Source organism: Stenella coeruleoalba (genome assembly GCF_951394435.1).
Source record: "Stenella coeruleoalba genome assembly, chromosome: 3".
Classification (NCBI taxonomy): Eukaryota; Metazoa; Chordata; class Mammalia; order Artiodactyla; family Delphinidae; genus Stenella; species Stenella coeruleoalba.
Window position 1 is genome coordinate 169,046,234 of NC_137148.1, and position 16,619 is coordinate 169,062,852.

General features: G+C 48.9%; 1 protein-coding gene and 1 pseudogene across 2 annotated transcripts in view; one reads left to right on the forward strand and one right to left on the reverse strand.

Annotated features, from left to right (window-relative positions):
- The window catches only part of C3 (complement C3), a gene marked incomplete at its 5' end in the record, with an annotated part of 34,869 nt that extends 25,908 nt beyond the window's left edge, over nucleotides 1–8,961 (forward strand). Inside the window, 13 exons of the mRNA XM_079918717.1 lie at nucleotides 772–935; nucleotides 1,953–2,111; nucleotides 2,260–2,319; nucleotides 2,443–2,533; nucleotides 2,655–2,706; nucleotides 4,885–4,972; nucleotides 5,091–5,177; nucleotides 7,076–7,181; nucleotides 7,586–7,675; nucleotides 7,838–7,921; nucleotides 8,364–8,447; nucleotides 8,536–8,671; nucleotides 8,761–8,961. Of these exons, the coding sequence (XP_079774843.1) occupies nucleotides 772–935; nucleotides 1,953–2,111; nucleotides 2,260–2,319; nucleotides 2,443–2,533; nucleotides 2,655–2,706; nucleotides 4,885–4,972; nucleotides 5,091–5,177; nucleotides 7,076–7,181; nucleotides 7,586–7,675; nucleotides 7,838–7,921; nucleotides 8,364–8,447; nucleotides 8,536–8,671; nucleotides 8,761–8,902 (1,343 nt within the window). The 3' untranslated portion in view covers nucleotides 8,903–8,961. The remainder of the gene's footprint in view (nucleotides 1–771; nucleotides 936–1,952; nucleotides 2,112–2,259; nucleotides 2,320–2,442; nucleotides 2,534–2,654; nucleotides 2,707–4,884; nucleotides 4,973–5,090; nucleotides 5,178–7,075; nucleotides 7,182–7,585; nucleotides 7,676–7,837; nucleotides 7,922–8,363; nucleotides 8,448–8,535; nucleotides 8,672–8,760) is intronic.
- Nucleotides 8,962–12,873: 3,912 nt separating this feature from the next.
- On the reverse strand, nucleotides 12,874–14,388 carry LOC307185120 (C-terminal-binding protein 2-like; annotated as a pseudogene). Its single transcript has 2 exons — nucleotides 13,773–14,388; nucleotides 12,874–13,565 (listed from the first exon to the last, which is right to left on the reverse strand). The product of its transcript is annotated as a C-terminal-binding protein 2-like (transcript).
- Between the last annotated feature and the right edge of the window lie 2,231 nt (nucleotides 14,389–16,619).

Genomic DNA, 16,619 nt, shown 5'->3' on the forward strand with positions numbered 1-16,619 from the left:
AGGCTCTGCCACTCTGGGGCCTCAGAACACATCCCATCCAAGCTGAAGGGGAAGTAGGAAGACTGTGCAATGGAGGTGGACCAGACATGGAAGGGTCCCCATCATTGCCGTGCACATTCCATTGGCCAGAGCTCAGTCATGTGGCCATACCTACCTGCAAAGGCATCTGGGAGATGTAGTCCAACTGTGTACCCAGGAAGAGGAGGGTATGGTTCTTAGTGACAGTCTCTGCCATTGTTACTTTCTTAGGCACTTGGGACACCACAGTGAATACAGCACAGCTCCTGCCATTATGGCCTCACACTCCAGTTGAAGAAAGAAATGAGTTAATAGGTTACTGTAGAGCATCACAGTGCTGGGATGGGAGAAGCACAGGATACTTTGAGAGACAGCAGGAAGAAGGGCCTCACCCAATCTTGGGGTGCCATTGAAGCTGAATTGTATAGGGTGGGTAAGAACCAACCAGGAGTAGATGGAGAAAAGGTGCTCCAAGTCAAGGGAACAGAATATGCAAAGGCTCAGAGGTAAGAATTAGCATGGCAAGTTTAGGGAATCTCCTGCAGTGGGGCTGCAGTTCAGAATTCAAATGGAGAAGTGAAGGTTAATGAGGGAAGAGAATGAGGCAGGAGCCAGCAGATTGAGGACCTTGAATGTGGGCCAGGACACCTGAACACCAACAGGTCTAGTATGAGTCTTTTTCTGAGGTTTCTCTGAGCTATTTACAGGCTAGACAGAGCAGTGAGCATTATGGGGTGGGGGTTCTCCCTGCAGAAAGGAACCGCTGGGAGGAGCCTGGCCAGAAGCTCTACAACGTGGAAGCCACATCCTACGCCCTCTTGGCTCTGCTGATGCTCAAAGACTTTGACTCTGTGCCTCCTGTTGTGCGCTGGCTCAATGAGCAGAGATACTACGGAGGTGGTTACGGCTCCACGCAGGCAAGTAGCCCCACACCCCCAGGCACCTGCATCCCAACCTCCTATGGCCTCCCATTAGCTTTCTGGAGAAGACACCGAGACCAAGAGAGGCAGTGCTTCTGTCCCATGAGGCAGGATGATTGGAATGAAGTTGAGAAATCTTCTTTTTTTTTAATTGCAAACCCATCTATGGATTCTAGACTACATTCTGGATGCCTCAAGCTGTGTTCTGAGCCTCCTTTTCCATCCTGGTGTCTAGATCATGTTCTCAGGGCCCAGGTTCAGGTGTGAGCCTCTCTCTCCTCCTGTAGGTTCTAGACCATGTTCCCATTTCTACCACGTTCCCATCTTATCCTGTCTCACTGGTGGGTTCTAGACCAGGTTCTTAATGATTCTAGGCCATTATCCAAGCCTTTCTCTCCCACTGGTGGGCTCTAGGCCATGTTCTCAGTTCCATCAAGCTCTCAGTGTTACCGCATCTTACTGTGAGTTTTAGACCAGGTTCTCAGTTATTCTAGTCTCTAATGGGTTCTAGACCATGGGTTCAGTAACCTCAAACTCCAGCAACCTCAGATTCCAGTTTAACCCTTTTTCTTTCTGGTGGGCTCTCAATCACATTCTCGGCGTCACATTCCAATTTTGGGTTCTAGATCAGATGCTTAGTGTTCCCAGATTCCAATTTTATTCTTTTTTTCATGAGTGGGTTCTAGACACATTCTCAGTGCCTCTAAACTCTTGTCTCAGACTCTCTCCTCTGGATGGGTCTAGACCACCTTCTCAGTGTGGCTAGACTTTCAGTGTTATGTTTATACTTTCTGGTGGGTTCTAGACATGTTCCCAGTGTCTCCAAGTTCTGGTCTGAACCTCTCTCACTCAGAGAGTTCTAGGACATGTCCTCGGTATCCAGCAACCCCCAGTCGTATTCTCACCCTCTCTGGTGGGTTCTAGGTCACAGCCTCAGGGCCCCAAGTCTGATCTGAGTCTCTTCATCCTTCAGTAGATTCTAGATTCACCCTCTTTCTCTGTCATGGGCAACAGGCCACTTTTATGGTGTTCCAAGCCTTGGCCCAGTACCAGAAGGATGTCCCTGATCACAAGGAGCTGAACCTGGATGTGTCCATCCAACTACCCAGCCGCAGCTCTCAGATCAGACATCGTATCGTCTGGGAATCTGCTAGCCTCCTGCGCTCAGAAGAGGTATAGCCACCTGGCCAAACCCTCATCACTTTCATCCTCCATGCCAGTCAGAGTTTGCTAGGAGGCGGGAGGGAGGGCAGATGCCCATCACAGCCAGGGGAAGGCTTGGTTCCCAATGCTCTCTCTTCTCTCTCCCCACTCCCCACAGACCAAGGAAAATGAGGATTTCACATTAACAGCTCAAGGGAAAGGACAGGGTACCTTGTCGGTAAGGAACGGGAACCCACACCTTCTTGGCCCACCACTTTCTCTAGGTTCCTCTGCCCCAGAGGCACCCTCTCCTTCCCAAGTCAAGTGGGCTGACACCTTGTCTCCCCTCTCATCTCGCCAGGTGGTGACCGTGTACCACGCCAAACTCAAAGGCAAAGTCACCTGCAAGAAGTTTGACCTCCGGGTTTCCTTACATCCAGCCCCCCAACGAGGTAAAAGGAGTCCAGACCCTATCTGTCACCCTTCCACCACCCCCGTGCTAATGTCTCCCTCCCTCTTGGATCAGAACCCAGGAAACCCCCTACGCCATCCTTCTGTCTTCTGTGTTTCTAGTCAAGAAGCCTCAGGATGCCAGAAGCTCCATGATCCTTGACATCTGTACAAGGTAAGAGATGGGTCACTGGGGTTCATCTTGGCCATCCCTCTGTCTCTAGCAAGACTTCTTACAAATAATAACTGTGATGCTGAATGCTTTCTGAGAGTGTATTGTGCATCTAGTCCTGTGCTAAATACCCACAAGGAGACAGCAAGCAGTCCTCACTTTGCATGACAGTGTGAGACTGGCAATGACAATGTAAGCTGAGTCTGTACAAAGTCATCTTAATCATCCATGAAATTACAACTGTTCCATGACCTTTATTTTATTTTTTTTAAACATCTTTATTGGAGTATAATTGCTTTACAGTGGTGTGTTAGTTTCTGTACTTTCTGCTTTTTAACAAAGTGAATCAGTTATACGTAAACATATGTCCCCATATCTCTTCCCTCTTGCGTCTCCCTCCCTCCCACCCTCCCTATGCCACCCCTCCAGGTGGTCACAAAGCACCGAGCTGATCTCCCTGTGCTATGCAGCTGCTTCCCACTAGCTATCTATTTTACGTTTGGTAATGTACATATGTCCATTCCACTCTCTCACTCTGTCCCAGCTTACCCTTCCCCCTCCCCATATCCTCAAGTCCATTCTCTAGTAGGTCTGTGTCTTTATTCCCGTCTTGCCCCTAGGTTCTTCATGACCTTTTTTTTTTTTTAGATTCCATATATATGTGTTAGCATATGGTATTTGTTTTTCTCTTTCTGACTTACTTCACTCTGTATGACAGACTCTAGGTCCATCCACCTCACTAGAAATAACTCAATTTCGTTTCTTTTTATGGCTGAGTAATATTCCATTATATATATGTGCCACATCTTCTTTATCCATTCATCTGTTGATGGACACTTAGGTTGCTTCCATGTCCTGGCTATTGTAAATAGAGCTGCAATGAACATTTTGGTACATGACGCTTTTTGAATTATGGTTTTCCATGACCTTTAAAAATTTTAGTCACAACATCAAAAACTCTCACACTGCCAGTTTTAAAGGTCTGGAGAAACGAAAGTATAGTAAGATGAGTATTTGTTGAGTACACTGTAATTTAAAACATCAGAACACCGAGACAACAATTGGTTGGGTTCCTTTTTCCCCCCTTTGTAAGATACTTCTCCAAAGCACTGTGGTTGGGACAGTGTCTCCTTTTTTCTCTTTGTCTAACTTGTGAGATAAAGCAAGCATCTTTTCGTGCCATAGTGAATTGTCACGTTCTCTTCTAAGTTTGGGTCAACTTCCAATATTTCATTCTTTGAGCTTTCAATGTCATCAGATATCCAAGAGACCCTTTAATGTGATGATGGTTTTTGCTGGCGTCCCTTCCTCTGGGACATCCACATCCTTTTTGTCACAACCACTTTCCTCACTTGTGTTGATCAGTTTGCCTCACTAAGTTCCTCTGACCACGTAGCTCGTCTTGCAAATGGCAGCAGAGTCAACCTCCCCGTGGTCTTCTATTTTTTCTCTAACTCCATTTATGTTTTACTCAAAGTTTACTTCCAGTGTTATCACTCTTCATTTCATGGCTGTGCTTTCATCTTTGTTGGCCAATTCCCTCTTTCAATGATCCATTTTTGTAAAATGTCACACAGGTTTTTTCCACTGTGAGAGAAAGGAGTGACACAACTCACTCCTTGCTGTCTGTGTGTGAACTGAAGAATGGATGCTCAGTGACCCAACAGACTCTGAAAGAAGGGATGTGATTGGTCACTGGTTGTGAGGTGCATCTGTTATTTATGAAGTGATTGGTGGAGTGAAGAGCTAGCAACAAGATTTGTCCTTTATGTCATTACTCACGATGAATATACCGTGGTACTGAAATCTGAACCATGGTGCTGAGGGACTGATGCTATTGAACTAGACCATGGTAACGGAATCATGCAAAGTGAGAACATGCCCATATTCTTATATCTTCATTCTCTAGAACTAAGGCAGGGAGAGAGGTTAAGTAACTCATCAAATGTTACAAAGAGCTGGGATTTGTACCCAGGCAGTTGGGCTTCAGAACCTGAGCAATTAATCACCTTGGTCATTATGCTACATTTCCTGTATTCCCCTTGGGGGAATGTTTCCTAAAATCGAACCTCACTCTATGCTGCTCTGTGGGAACTAGAGGCCTCAGTCCCTGATATGACCCCCTTGTTCAGGCAGTGACCCCACCTTAGGGCCCAACCCCTCTCCCCCTGCCCCATCCAGGTACCTGGGACACCAGGATGCCACTATGTCAATCCTGGATATATCCATGATGACGGGCTTCTCTCCTGATATTGACGACCTCAAACTGGTATGAAGGTCTTGGGCTCGGGGGCTGGGATCCATGGGAAGGAGCCCAGGGTCTGGAAGGAGCTGGAGGGAGGGAAGGGGATGCAGGAGGGATTTTCACAAGCCTCGCCCTTCCCCAGCTGAGCACTGGTGTCGACAGATACATCTCTAAGTATGAGCTGAACAAAGACTCCACAAAGAACACCCTCATCATCTACCTGGACAAGGTAAGGCTTCCACTGGCATCTTGACCCCTACCTGGCTGGCCTTTGCTTCTCCATTGGCCTTGTCTCCAGGTCAGGCCAGCCCCAGCCTAGGGGAGACAGGGTCTGGGATGCTGGTGTGGGACGAAAGGGCATGTAAAACAAGGTCAACCCACCTTCTAGAAGCATCTCACCTTTTTTTTTAAAAAATGTATTTGTCTTATTTATTTATTTTTGACTGCGTTGGGTCTTCATTGCTGCACGCGGGCTTTCTCTCGTTGCGGTGAGCAGGGGCTACTCTTCGTTTTGGTGCGCAGGCTTCTCATGGCGGTGGCTTCTCTCGTTGCGGAGCATGGGCTCTAGGCGCACGGGCTTCAGTGGTTGTGGTGCACGGGCTCAGTAGTTGTGGCTCGTGGGCTCTAGAGCGCAGGCTCAGCAGTTGTGGCACACGGGCTTAGTTGCTCGGCGGCATGTGAGATCTTCCCAGACCAGGGATCAAACCTGTGTCCTCTGCGTTGGCAGGCGGATTCCTAACCACTGCGCCACTAGGGAAGCCTGCAACTCACCTTCTGACCACTCATGTTCCAACCTCATTTTTCACTTGCTCCCTCCAGCCTCTTCTCATCAGAGTCTTGAATAACCATTGAAAAAAACCACCTTGGTTTAAAACAAAAAGTGCTCGGTGGAGAAAAAGGACTTCCCTTGCTCCCATCCCCTAGCATTTCTCTCTTCTCTTATTTTCTCTCCATCTAGCCTTCTCTTGCTGTCTTTATCTTGAACATAATTCCTTCTCTTTCCTGCTTATTTCTTCCCCTTCTTGTATCCGCATATCTTCCCTGCTAACTCCCTGTACCCTCACCCCATGTTAGTCAGCATAAGCAACACTAGCTACTATAATAAAACCCCTAAGAATATGGGGGTCTCAACACAAGAGACTTGTATGTCCCACTTGTGTAAAGTCCAGCTGGTACAGGAGGTAAGGAAGGGGACTTCTGCTCCATGTGGTCACGCAGGGATCCACGTACCTTCCATCTTGGGGTTCCCCTGGGATTCTGGACTCCTCTGCTGGATCCATCCTTTCTAGAAGAAAACGGGGTTGTGCATGAGATGGGTTTTTTCTTTCTTTCTTTTTTTTTTTTGAGATGGGTTTTTTAATGGTTTTCTTTTTTGTATTTTAATTTTTCTACCTTAAAATTTTTATATAATTTCAACCTTACAGACAAATTTCACAGCACAATGAAGAAGTTCCATATAACCTTTACCCCAATTCACTAATGGTTAGCATTTTCCTCCAAATATACATGATGCCTATGTATATGTACATATATATGTATATCTGTTTCCTTCCTTCATCTCTCCCTTCTTCCCTTTCTTTTTTCTTTCTTCCTTTCTATTTATTGCAACTTTATTGAGATTTAATTGACATATAACACTGCGTAGGTTTAAGATGTACAACGTAATGATTTGATATGTGTATATATTGGGAAATAATTACCACAATAAGGTTAGTTACATCCATCCCCTCACATAGTTATAAAGTGTGTGTGTGTGTGTGTGTATGTGTGTGTTAAGAACTTTTAAGATCTAATCTTTTAGCAACTTTCAAATGTCTATTGCAGTCTTGTTAACCATGGAATGTGTTTAAGGATATAGATAGCAATCCTTGGCCAGAACTCAATCACATGGCCGCACGGAACTCAAAACATGCTGAGACGTGTAAACTAGCCATGCGCCGTGGAGAAAAAGAAATGGATTTGATGAACTGCTCATTAATTTTTGGCAAAGATTCCTGCTCCCCCCCATCTTGCCCACCCATATCCTTCCTTGAGCCCTCAGTTTCTCCACCACTGCTCCAACCTCCAGACCCCATGCTGGACTTCCTCCCATGTCACCCCCTTGACCAACCTCCTCCTCCTTTCCAGGTCTCACACAGCCTGGAGGACTGTCTATCCTTCAAAGTTCACCAGTACTTCAACGTGGGGCTCATACAGCCTGGGGCAGTCAAGGTGTACTCTTATTACAACCTGGGTGAGCAGCTGTCCTAGGGCCTGGGGTCCCAGGGATCTGGGAATTAGGAGTCTAGGGGTCCCAGGAATGCAGGAGTTAAGAGTCTGGGGGTCCCGGGAATCCAGGGGTTAGGAGTCTGGGGTTCCCAGGGATCTAGGAGTTAAGAGTCTGGGAGGGTCCCGGGAATCCAGGAGCTAGGAGTCTGGGGGTCCCAAGAATCTAGGAGCTAGGAGTCTGGCGGGTCCCGGGAATCCAGGAGTTAGGAGTCTGGTGGTCCTGGGGATATGGGACTTAGGGGTCTGAGGGTCCCAGGGTTGGGGACCTGGCCTCAGCAGGTCTGATGGACTGGAGTTGGGAAACTGAGACCCCCCAGCTGTGGTCTCTGGGGTGGAGGCCCTAGCCCTCGCCATCTCGTCTGCCCACAGATGAAGTTTGCACCCGGTTCTACCACCCGGAGAAGGAGGACGGGATGCTGGACAAACTCTGCCACAAAGATACATGCCGCTGTGCTGAGGGTGGGTGCGCAGGCGCCAGGAGGGGTGGCCACGCCCACTGGACCCCTGATTCCACGGGGTGGGGGCGGTGACCCGGGAGGGCTGGGCATACTCATGGGTGGTAGGCCCTGAACGAGAAGCGGGACTTAGACCGTGTCCCCCGCCCACCCACCCACCCCACAGAGAACTGCTTCATGCAGCACACGGAGGACGAGGTCACCCTGGAGGACCGGCTGGACAAGGCCTGCGAGCCGGGCGTGGACTATGGTGAGTCTGGCGGGGGCGGGGCTGGGGGGGGGGGGTGCGCGGGCGGCGCGCGCATGCGTGGTTGTGTGTGAGCGGAGGTGTGACGGCGCGTGTGGTCATTGCTACGTGTGGCTGTGGTTGTGTGTGTGATGTGTTGTGAGGGGCTCTGATTGCACGGGGAACCGTGGTCATGAGGGGGATGGTATGTGGGCGTGTGTGAGAGAGGAGTTTGTCCGTGGACAGGAGCAGCTGTCGTTGTGCCTGTGACTGTCGTTGTGGACGGCTGTGATTGTGTGCATGGCTGTGAGTGTGGCTGGGTATGTTACTGCGGTGGGGGGCGGGCAGGGGGCTTGAGCCTGCCTGGCTGTGGTCCTGCCCGTATCGGATTGGGAGGAGCTGGGTGACGGCGCCCCACAGACAACCCTGCCCAGGACCCACACTGTCTTCTTTCCCCCGCCCACAGTGTACAAGACCAGACTTCTCAGGAAGGAGCTGTCGGATGACTTTGACGATTACATCATGGTCATCGAGCAGATCATCAAATCAGGTTAGCCCTGCGTCTGCTGTCTTTCTGCCTCCTCCTCCCCCGTGTCCGTCCCTCCCCCCAGCTCAGCTTCCCTCTCCCTCCCCTTCAGGCTCCGATGAGGTGCAAGTTAAACAGGAGCGTAGGTTCATCAGTCACATCAAGTGCAGACAAGCCCTCAAACTGAAGGAGGGGGCCCACTACCTCGTGTGGGGCATCTCCTCTGACCTGTGGGGAGAGAAACCCAAGTGAGTGCCCGCCCTGCGCCTGCGCGTGCCCGCCTCCCCCCCCCCCCCGCCCTTCCCCTCCCCCTCCTGACCTGTCTCTCTTCCCCCAGCATCAGCTACATCATCGGGAAGGACACCTGGGTGGAGCTGTGGCCTGAAGCGGATGAATGCCAAGACGAGGAGAACCAGAAACTGTGCCAGGACCTGGCCAACTTCACCGAAAACATGGTGGTCTTTGGCTGCCCCAACTGATCCCACCACGATTGTCCACCAAATAAAGCTCCAGTTCTATTTCACAAGTCTCCCAAAGTCTGGAGCTCTTTGAGAGGGGGAGAGGCAGCTGTGATCCCCCGCTGCCTCACTTGCAGCTCAGCTCCATCCTACAGGAACTTCCTGTAGTTCACCTGCAAGTTCGCAGGCTTCCTCACCTACGGCGCACGTGCCTGCCTCACTTGCACCTCACCTGCACCTGCATCTTCCCCTGAATCTCAGCTGCACCTCAGCTCCATCCGTACCTGAATTTTCATTTGCATCCTCACCAGCAGCTCACCGCTCCTTCACCTGAGTTCTCACCACCTTCCTTACCTGCCTCTTTATTGCACTGTCACCTGAACTCTTACCAGGATCTCATCTGAATCTTTACCTGCTCTCTCACCTGCACACTCAACCTGTACACTCGCCTGTATTTTCTGCATCTTCACCTGCTTCCCCCACCTACATCTTTACCTGTAAACTTACCTGTATCTTTACAAACATGCTTACCTATACTCTCACCTGTCTTTCCACTTGCATCTTCACCTGTATTTTCTCTGCATCTTCATCAGTGTGAGGACCTGCATGTTTACCTACATTCTTCTCTGGATGTCTTCCTGTATTCTTACCAGCGTCCTTATCTGCATCCTCACCTGCGTATTTACCTGCCTTCTCACTTGCACCTTCCCCTACGTCTTTACCTATGTCTTCACCAGCATCAGAACTCTCCAGTCCTCCTCTGCCTTCTCACCTTCATGCTCACCTGCATCCTTACCTGCCATCCTCACCTGTTCTCATCTTCATCCCATTTGCTCTCATCTGCAGCTCACTTTCACTCCATTTCCCGTCTCACGCATCCCATTTGCATCGTCTAAACTCACCCCACCCTCCAGGTCACCACTTTGTAGATGGGCCTGAACAGACTGGTAAGATTGTGTGAGGCGGCTGGGCCTGGAGGGGGCGGTAAAGGTCAGGCAGGGTGATGTTTCCAGCTGGAGCCCTGAGGGACCAAGCCAGAGATGTGACTCGTATCTCAGCGGTTGAAGAAGGAGTGCAGGGGCTGTTGTGGTCACAGCCTCACCAGAAACACATGGTGGGGCAGCAGCCACAGTTGAGTGAGGCTGTCAAGGGGCCCCAAGTGCCTCTTCTAACTCCACCTGTGGTCCCTTGAGGACCGTTGAGGGTGGAATCCAGGCTCCGACTCGGTAAGGTCATCACAGGAAAACCCTCCTGAACCTGGAAGTCACGCCTGCATAGCCCCCTTCCCCTAAGACCCTGGGTCCTGGAAACCCCACCTCCCAACTTCAGGAATGTTGGGGAAATTGACTCACAGTCTACCACAACTCCCTCCAGCCTCTAGTTGCCGGACACCCCCGTCAAGGGGAGACAACAGAGATCCTCATTACTCACTAGGTGTCACAGCTGACATCTGCCAGGCCCCCCTGCCCTCCTTTATGTGCAATTTTTCGTTTCTTTTCTTGCTTTGTTTCTTTAATGTGTGGGATGTTTTTGTTTTTTACTTTTTTTTTTAGCATCTATGTTTCTAGGCTGTGAACAGCACAGACAGGACCTTACATTCTAAAGACAGCATGGAGTTGATTTCAGACAGTGAGGGTATCCAAAAAGGAAAGGAGATCAGGGTGACCTGGGAAGCCTGCCTGCAACGGGGCCAGCCAGTGAAGTCACTTAGACTGAAGGATGGTTCAGTTTATGTGTCAATTTTGTTAGGCTATGGTGACCAGTTGTTTGATCAAATATCAGGCTAAATGTTTCTCAGAAGGTTTTTTTTTTTTGAAATATTTTTACTTTTTATTGAAAACTGCACTGAACACTAAATGTCCACCTTTACAATAAACAAATACAGTCATGGTAACACACTAAAATAAAACATATTTCTGATAGCCATTATTTTTCTGTTTGGGACAGTTTTGAAGGTTTTTTAGTCACAAAACAGGAATGTCAGGACTTCCCTGGTGGCGCAGTGGTTAAGAATCCACCTGCCACAGCAGGGGACATGGTTTCGAGCCCCAGTCCAGGAAGATCCCACATGCCGCGCAGAGCAACTAAGCCCGTACGCCACAACTACTGAGACTGCGCTCTAGAGCCCGCGAGCCACAACTACTGAAGCCCACGCGCCTAGAGCCCGTGTTCCGCAACAAGAGAAGCCACCGCAATGAGAAGCCTGCGCACTGCAACAGAGTAGACCCTGCTCGCCGCAACTTAGAGAAAGCCCACGCACAGCAAGGAAGACCCAGCACAGCCAAAAATAAGTTAAATGAATAAATTTATTTTTTTTAAAACTTGAAAAAGAAACTGGAATGTCCCTATCCAAAGGCTCAAAATAGGCCATCTTTTAACCAAAAAGGCGGTGATTCACAAAAGGCTATGAATACAACATGTAACTAGCTGATATAAATCTAATAGAATTTGTTAAAATCAGTCACATCTAATAACACACCTGAAGTATTCTTATATAAAATATCTCATGAAGAAAAGAAGACTTTATCAATGTCTAAAAAAGTGCATTTGTTCATAGACAATCTGACAAGTTACCATAAAATATTTCCTGAGATATAATGCAACATTATTCTTCTTGAACACTTTCAGTTCAAGACTTGCCACTCAATAAAATAGCTGAGGATATGAAACTGAGAAAATATTTTTGATTATAAAGAGCTTGTGAAACTTAATACTTTTTTTTTTTTTGCATCATCAGAAGGCATTATTGAACTCACAACCAACATACCCGCTCTGTATGCAGTTCAGATGGGTGAGGCTTCTCTGTACAGAAGCCTGTACTGTCTTTAATCCTATGCTTGTGGTTGTCTAACACAAACAGTTTTCTCCCCATTTTGTAGTAGTTTAAACTTCCTATTAGCAAAAAAGGTAGTCAGCCCCCATGGACTGAAGGAACTAGAGTCAGGATGGTGATTTCCTCTTACTATTTTTTATTTTGATGTTTGGAACTGTTTTTTGTTGTTGGGTTTTGGGTTTTGGTTTTTTTTTATTTTTAAACTTTTTTTTTTTTTTTTTGGCTACGTTGGGTCTTCGTTGCTGAGCGTAGACTTTCTCTAGTTGCCGCGAGAGGGGGCTACTCTTTGTTGCGGTGCGTGGGCTGCTCAATGCGACGGCTTCTCTTTGTTGAGGAGCACAGGCTCTAGGCGAAGGGACCTCAGTAGTTGTGGTTCTCGGGCTCTAGAGAGCAGGCTCAGTAGTTGTGGCGCACGGGCTTAGTTGCTCCGCGGCATGTGGGATCTTCCCGGGGGGGGGGGGGGCGGGGGACAGGGGAATCCATGTCCCCTGCATTGATAGCAAGATTCTTGACCACTGAGCCACCACGGCAGCCCGGTTTTTGGATTTTTAATTTTTTTTTAATTTTTTCTTTGTTTTCAATTGAAGTATAGTTGATTTACAATGTTAAGATGTTTGATGCAACATTCCAGAGCAAGGGGTTCAGGACCTGCTGTGCCCAAGAGACGGATAAAGGAAAAAGATCTATTTATTCTTTTTTTTTTTTAAAGAAATTGGCAATGTAATTTTTTCAAGTATTTTTTAAAATTTATTTGGCTGTGCCAGGTCTTAGTTTCGGCATGTGGGATCGAGTTCCCTGCCCAGGGATCGAACCTGGGCCCCCTGCATTGGGAGTGTGGAATCTTAACCACTGGACCACCAGGGAAGTCCCAAGATCTATTTACTCTTTGTGATTGGATGCACAGATGAAAACCTTAACTCACGATAACAGAAGTTGGTCGTTACTAAATCACGTCCAGTCTTTTTCCGTGCTTCTGTAAGCAGATGACATCTTCAGTTTGCCCCTGTCGCTAGCTCTTTTGTGGTTTTAACACCGACCATGATGCAAATGTCCAGAATCAGCTTAAAAGACTGTCAAATTCCTTTTCTCTTGGTTCATCTATTTTTCACTGTCTCTTGGTGCCAGTTGTATCCAAATGATTACCTTTCCTCACTCTCTGCTATTGCTTGTTGGGGTGTTCTGGGCTGTCCCCATGTTTTCGTGGGCTGGTTGGGAGAGGGAGCTTGGGAAGGGTGTGCCACCGTGGGGAGGTTGTGGGTCCCCAGGATGCCCCGGGGCATGATCCCTTCCAAGGCTGCAGGAAGTCCTCCCGGAGCCACGCCCATGATGCCTGGCGGGCATCTGTAGGTGACACCGTCAAACTCTGGATGAATTGCTCGCTGATCTATTACGGACCAGGGTGCTGTTATGACCAAGAATTCCTAGTTCACACAGTTTCTTAAGCTTTCTGGCATGCCACATGTGATTGTCTAGCTGGTCTCTGCTCACTATACCAGGCCTTGTGAGGTGTACAAATGAGATGTGGTGCATCTGTCAAGGGACCCTGAGCAAAGCCGAAAGGCTCCGATTGGTGCACCTGGAGGGCCGCCCCCTCGTATCCTGCCTTCCTTGAGGGCTCAGGCTAAGACTTTCTCATCCACCAGTCCTCCGCGGGTGGCATTCACTAGGAATGCCCCTTGTCTCATCCGCTTTATAGTAAAATCAATGATGAGGTGGTGGTTATATCCGTTGAGACTACAGTGCAAGGAGATGCAGTCTCTCTGATACAGTAAGTCCTGTAGGGTATAGATCCTCTGCACACCCAGGGACGGCTCGATCCCATCCTGCAAGTAGGGGTCATAAAATATGATGCTGAGGGAGGGAGGGAGATGCAAGAGGGAAGAGATATGGGAACATGTGTATGTATATAACTGATTCACTTTGTTATAAAGCAGAAACTAACACACCATTGTCAAGCAATTATACTCCAATAAAGATGTTAAAAAAAAAAAGACACTAGAGCTATTCAATGGGGAAAGGAATATCATTTCAATAAATAGTGCTGGAACAACTGGAAAAAAATAAAATAAAATATGATGCTGAATCCAAACCATCTGCCCCGTGCGACAGAAGCACGTGAGACCCAGCATCTCCCCACGGATGCAGGCTGCCCCTGAGGCAACCTCCCGGATCAGCTCGACGCTCTGTACCCACGGGCGTTCCGCAGTGCCTGGTACAGCCGTGGGTTCCCCTGGGACAGATGGAGGTTGTGGCAGATGGTGGAGTCGTCTGTCTCTTCCACGGCCGCCATGGGATGTTAGCACGAGGCGATCCCGAGCTCGCCCGCAGCCTTGCCGTCCACGTGGTCGAAGCTGCTGCCTATCCGCACCATCACCCTCGGGGCCTTGAACTCCTTCAGGTCCTCCCCGGTGAGGGTGATGATGTGGTACATCGTGGCACAGACAGCCTCGTTTAAAACCTTCTCGTGCATCTCCTGAGTGGACTGTGCGTCACAGAAGGCCACGGTGGCCAGGTCCTTCAGGATGGGCATCTCCACTGTGCGGTCTCGGCCATGGAGCAGCGCCACCGGGGGGTGGGGGCGTGCAAGAGGCCCATTCATGATCTAGGGGAGGATACCTTCACAGATTCTGTCCAATCGCTGTCGCTTGACTTTGTGCATATCCACAAGGGCCATTCTTTTTTTTTGGTCGCGGGGCACGCACCATTCTGGATCTTCGTTCCCGACCAGGGAGCGAACCTGTGCCTCCTGCAGTGGAAGTGTGGAGTCCTAACCACTGGACCGTACAAGGGCCATTATTTATCGAACTTTGCACCTCTCTCATTCAAAAGCCCAAGTGGTCCTCTAAGAACTTTGGGACCCTCTCAGGAGTCTGCGGGCCTTATGCCACTAAGCACCCAATATAAATTTGTCCACAAACTCTGTAGTTCACGTCATGGGCTGTCCGTCTTTTCTTTTCTTTTTTTTTTTTAAATTAATTTATTTTATTTATTTATTTTTGGCTGCATTGGGTCTTCGTTGCTTCGCGCAGGCTTTCTCTAGCTGCAGCGAGCGGGGGCTGCTCTTCGTTGTGGTGCGCGGGCTTCTCATTGCGGTGGCTTCTCTTGTGGAGCACCGGCTCTGGGCACACGGGCTCAGTAGTTGTGGCACGCGGGCTCAATAGTTGTGGTGCACAGGCTTAGTTGCTCTGTGGCATGCTGGATCTTCCCAGACCAGGGCTCAAACCCGTGTCCCCTGCATTGGCAGAAGGATTCTTAACCACTGCGCCACGAGGGAAGCCCCCATCCTTTTAAGAGATTCCAACTTCATTGATTTAAAACGTTTCAGGTGATGAAACCCAAAGCAGGAAGATTCTGCTTCTCCTGGAGTTTCTTCTCAGGGGGCAGGAGATGCCAGCTTTCCTTATTTATGGACAGGAGGGGCTCTGGGGTTGGACGGGACTTCCAGCAGCTAACTCTCCCCTATAGGTATTTTTAAAGATGTGATTCACACCTATGGCCAGTTGACTTTAAAAGCAGATTACCCATGGGACTTCCCCGGCAGTCCAGCAGTGGAGACCCTGCGCTTCCATTGCAGGGGCACGGGTTTGATGCCTGGCTGGGGAACTAAGATCCCACATGCAGTGTGGTGTGGCCAAATAAATTAATGAATTAAATTAACTTAAAGCAGATTACCCTTGATAATGTGGGTGGGCCTCTTCCAATCAATTGAAGGGCTGAGGAGAAAAAGTGGGTTTCCTGAGGAGGAAAGAATTCCAGCTGGCAGTGTGCAGATTCTTGCCGTCAGACTCAAGACCACAGCATCAACTCTTAACTGAATCTCCAGTCTGCTGGCTTGTCCTACGGATTTCGGATTTACCAAGCTACAAAATCACATGAACCAAGTCCTTACAATCAATCAATCAATCTCTCTCTTGATTGATAGATAGATGATAGATATTAGATACAGAGGTACATTATTGGTTCTATTTATCTGACTAACCCTGCCTAATATGGGTGGTCAGGGAAGGCTTCTGTGAGGAGGGGGTTCTTGAGTCAGGACATAGATGACAAGGAGGAGCCAGTCATGGGGGATCTGGAAAAGACTGCTCCATGCAGAGGGAACAGCAAGTACAAAAAGCCCTAGATGCCCGGGTGCAAGGGCTTCAAGATAATGAAGACCGCTCAGTGTCTATTCTCTTTTTTTAAATTATTTTATTGAAGTATAGTTGGCTTACAATTTTTCTTTTGCCCCACCACTTGGCTTGCAGAATCTTAGTTCCCTGACCAGGGACTGAGCCCGTGCCCTCGGCAGTGAAAGCGCAGGGTCCTAACCACTGGGCTGCCAGGGAGTTCCTCTTAATGTCTATTCTTACGTCAGCAAACAGCCCTTCTTCTATAAAGGGCTGTATAGTAAATATTTTAGCCTTTCAGGACCGAGAGATAAAATAGAGGATATTCTAAAGGTACTTATAAAATGAGAGGAAGATTCCAGCCCGCCATAGGCTCCATTAGCTTGGGATGGGCCACCCAGGGTGGAGGATGTGATTTGTGCTCTGCTACTGGAAACATTCTCTGGATGAAGAATGATGGGCCCAAGACTTGGAGATCCAGGTGAGTGGAGAGGGTGTGGGATGACCACTGAGGCCAGTTTCTCTCTGCTCCGGTGACAACCAGATCCCAGGCAACCTCTCTCTCCCAAATTCCAGCTGTCTCATGTGGATTAGCTGGCCAGAGTGGAGACAACATGCTGAGTCACCAACTCCCGGAATGAGATTCGTCCACTCAACACCCAGCAGTTGATGACAGAGGACAGGCCAACCCGTAGGTGGCAGCCAGTGTGACCAGCTACAGAGGGTGGACAGGGGTGAGCGTTGGCTGCTGGCCAAGGAGGCCGGCACTGGAAGCAAAATGGGGAAGAGGGGCCGG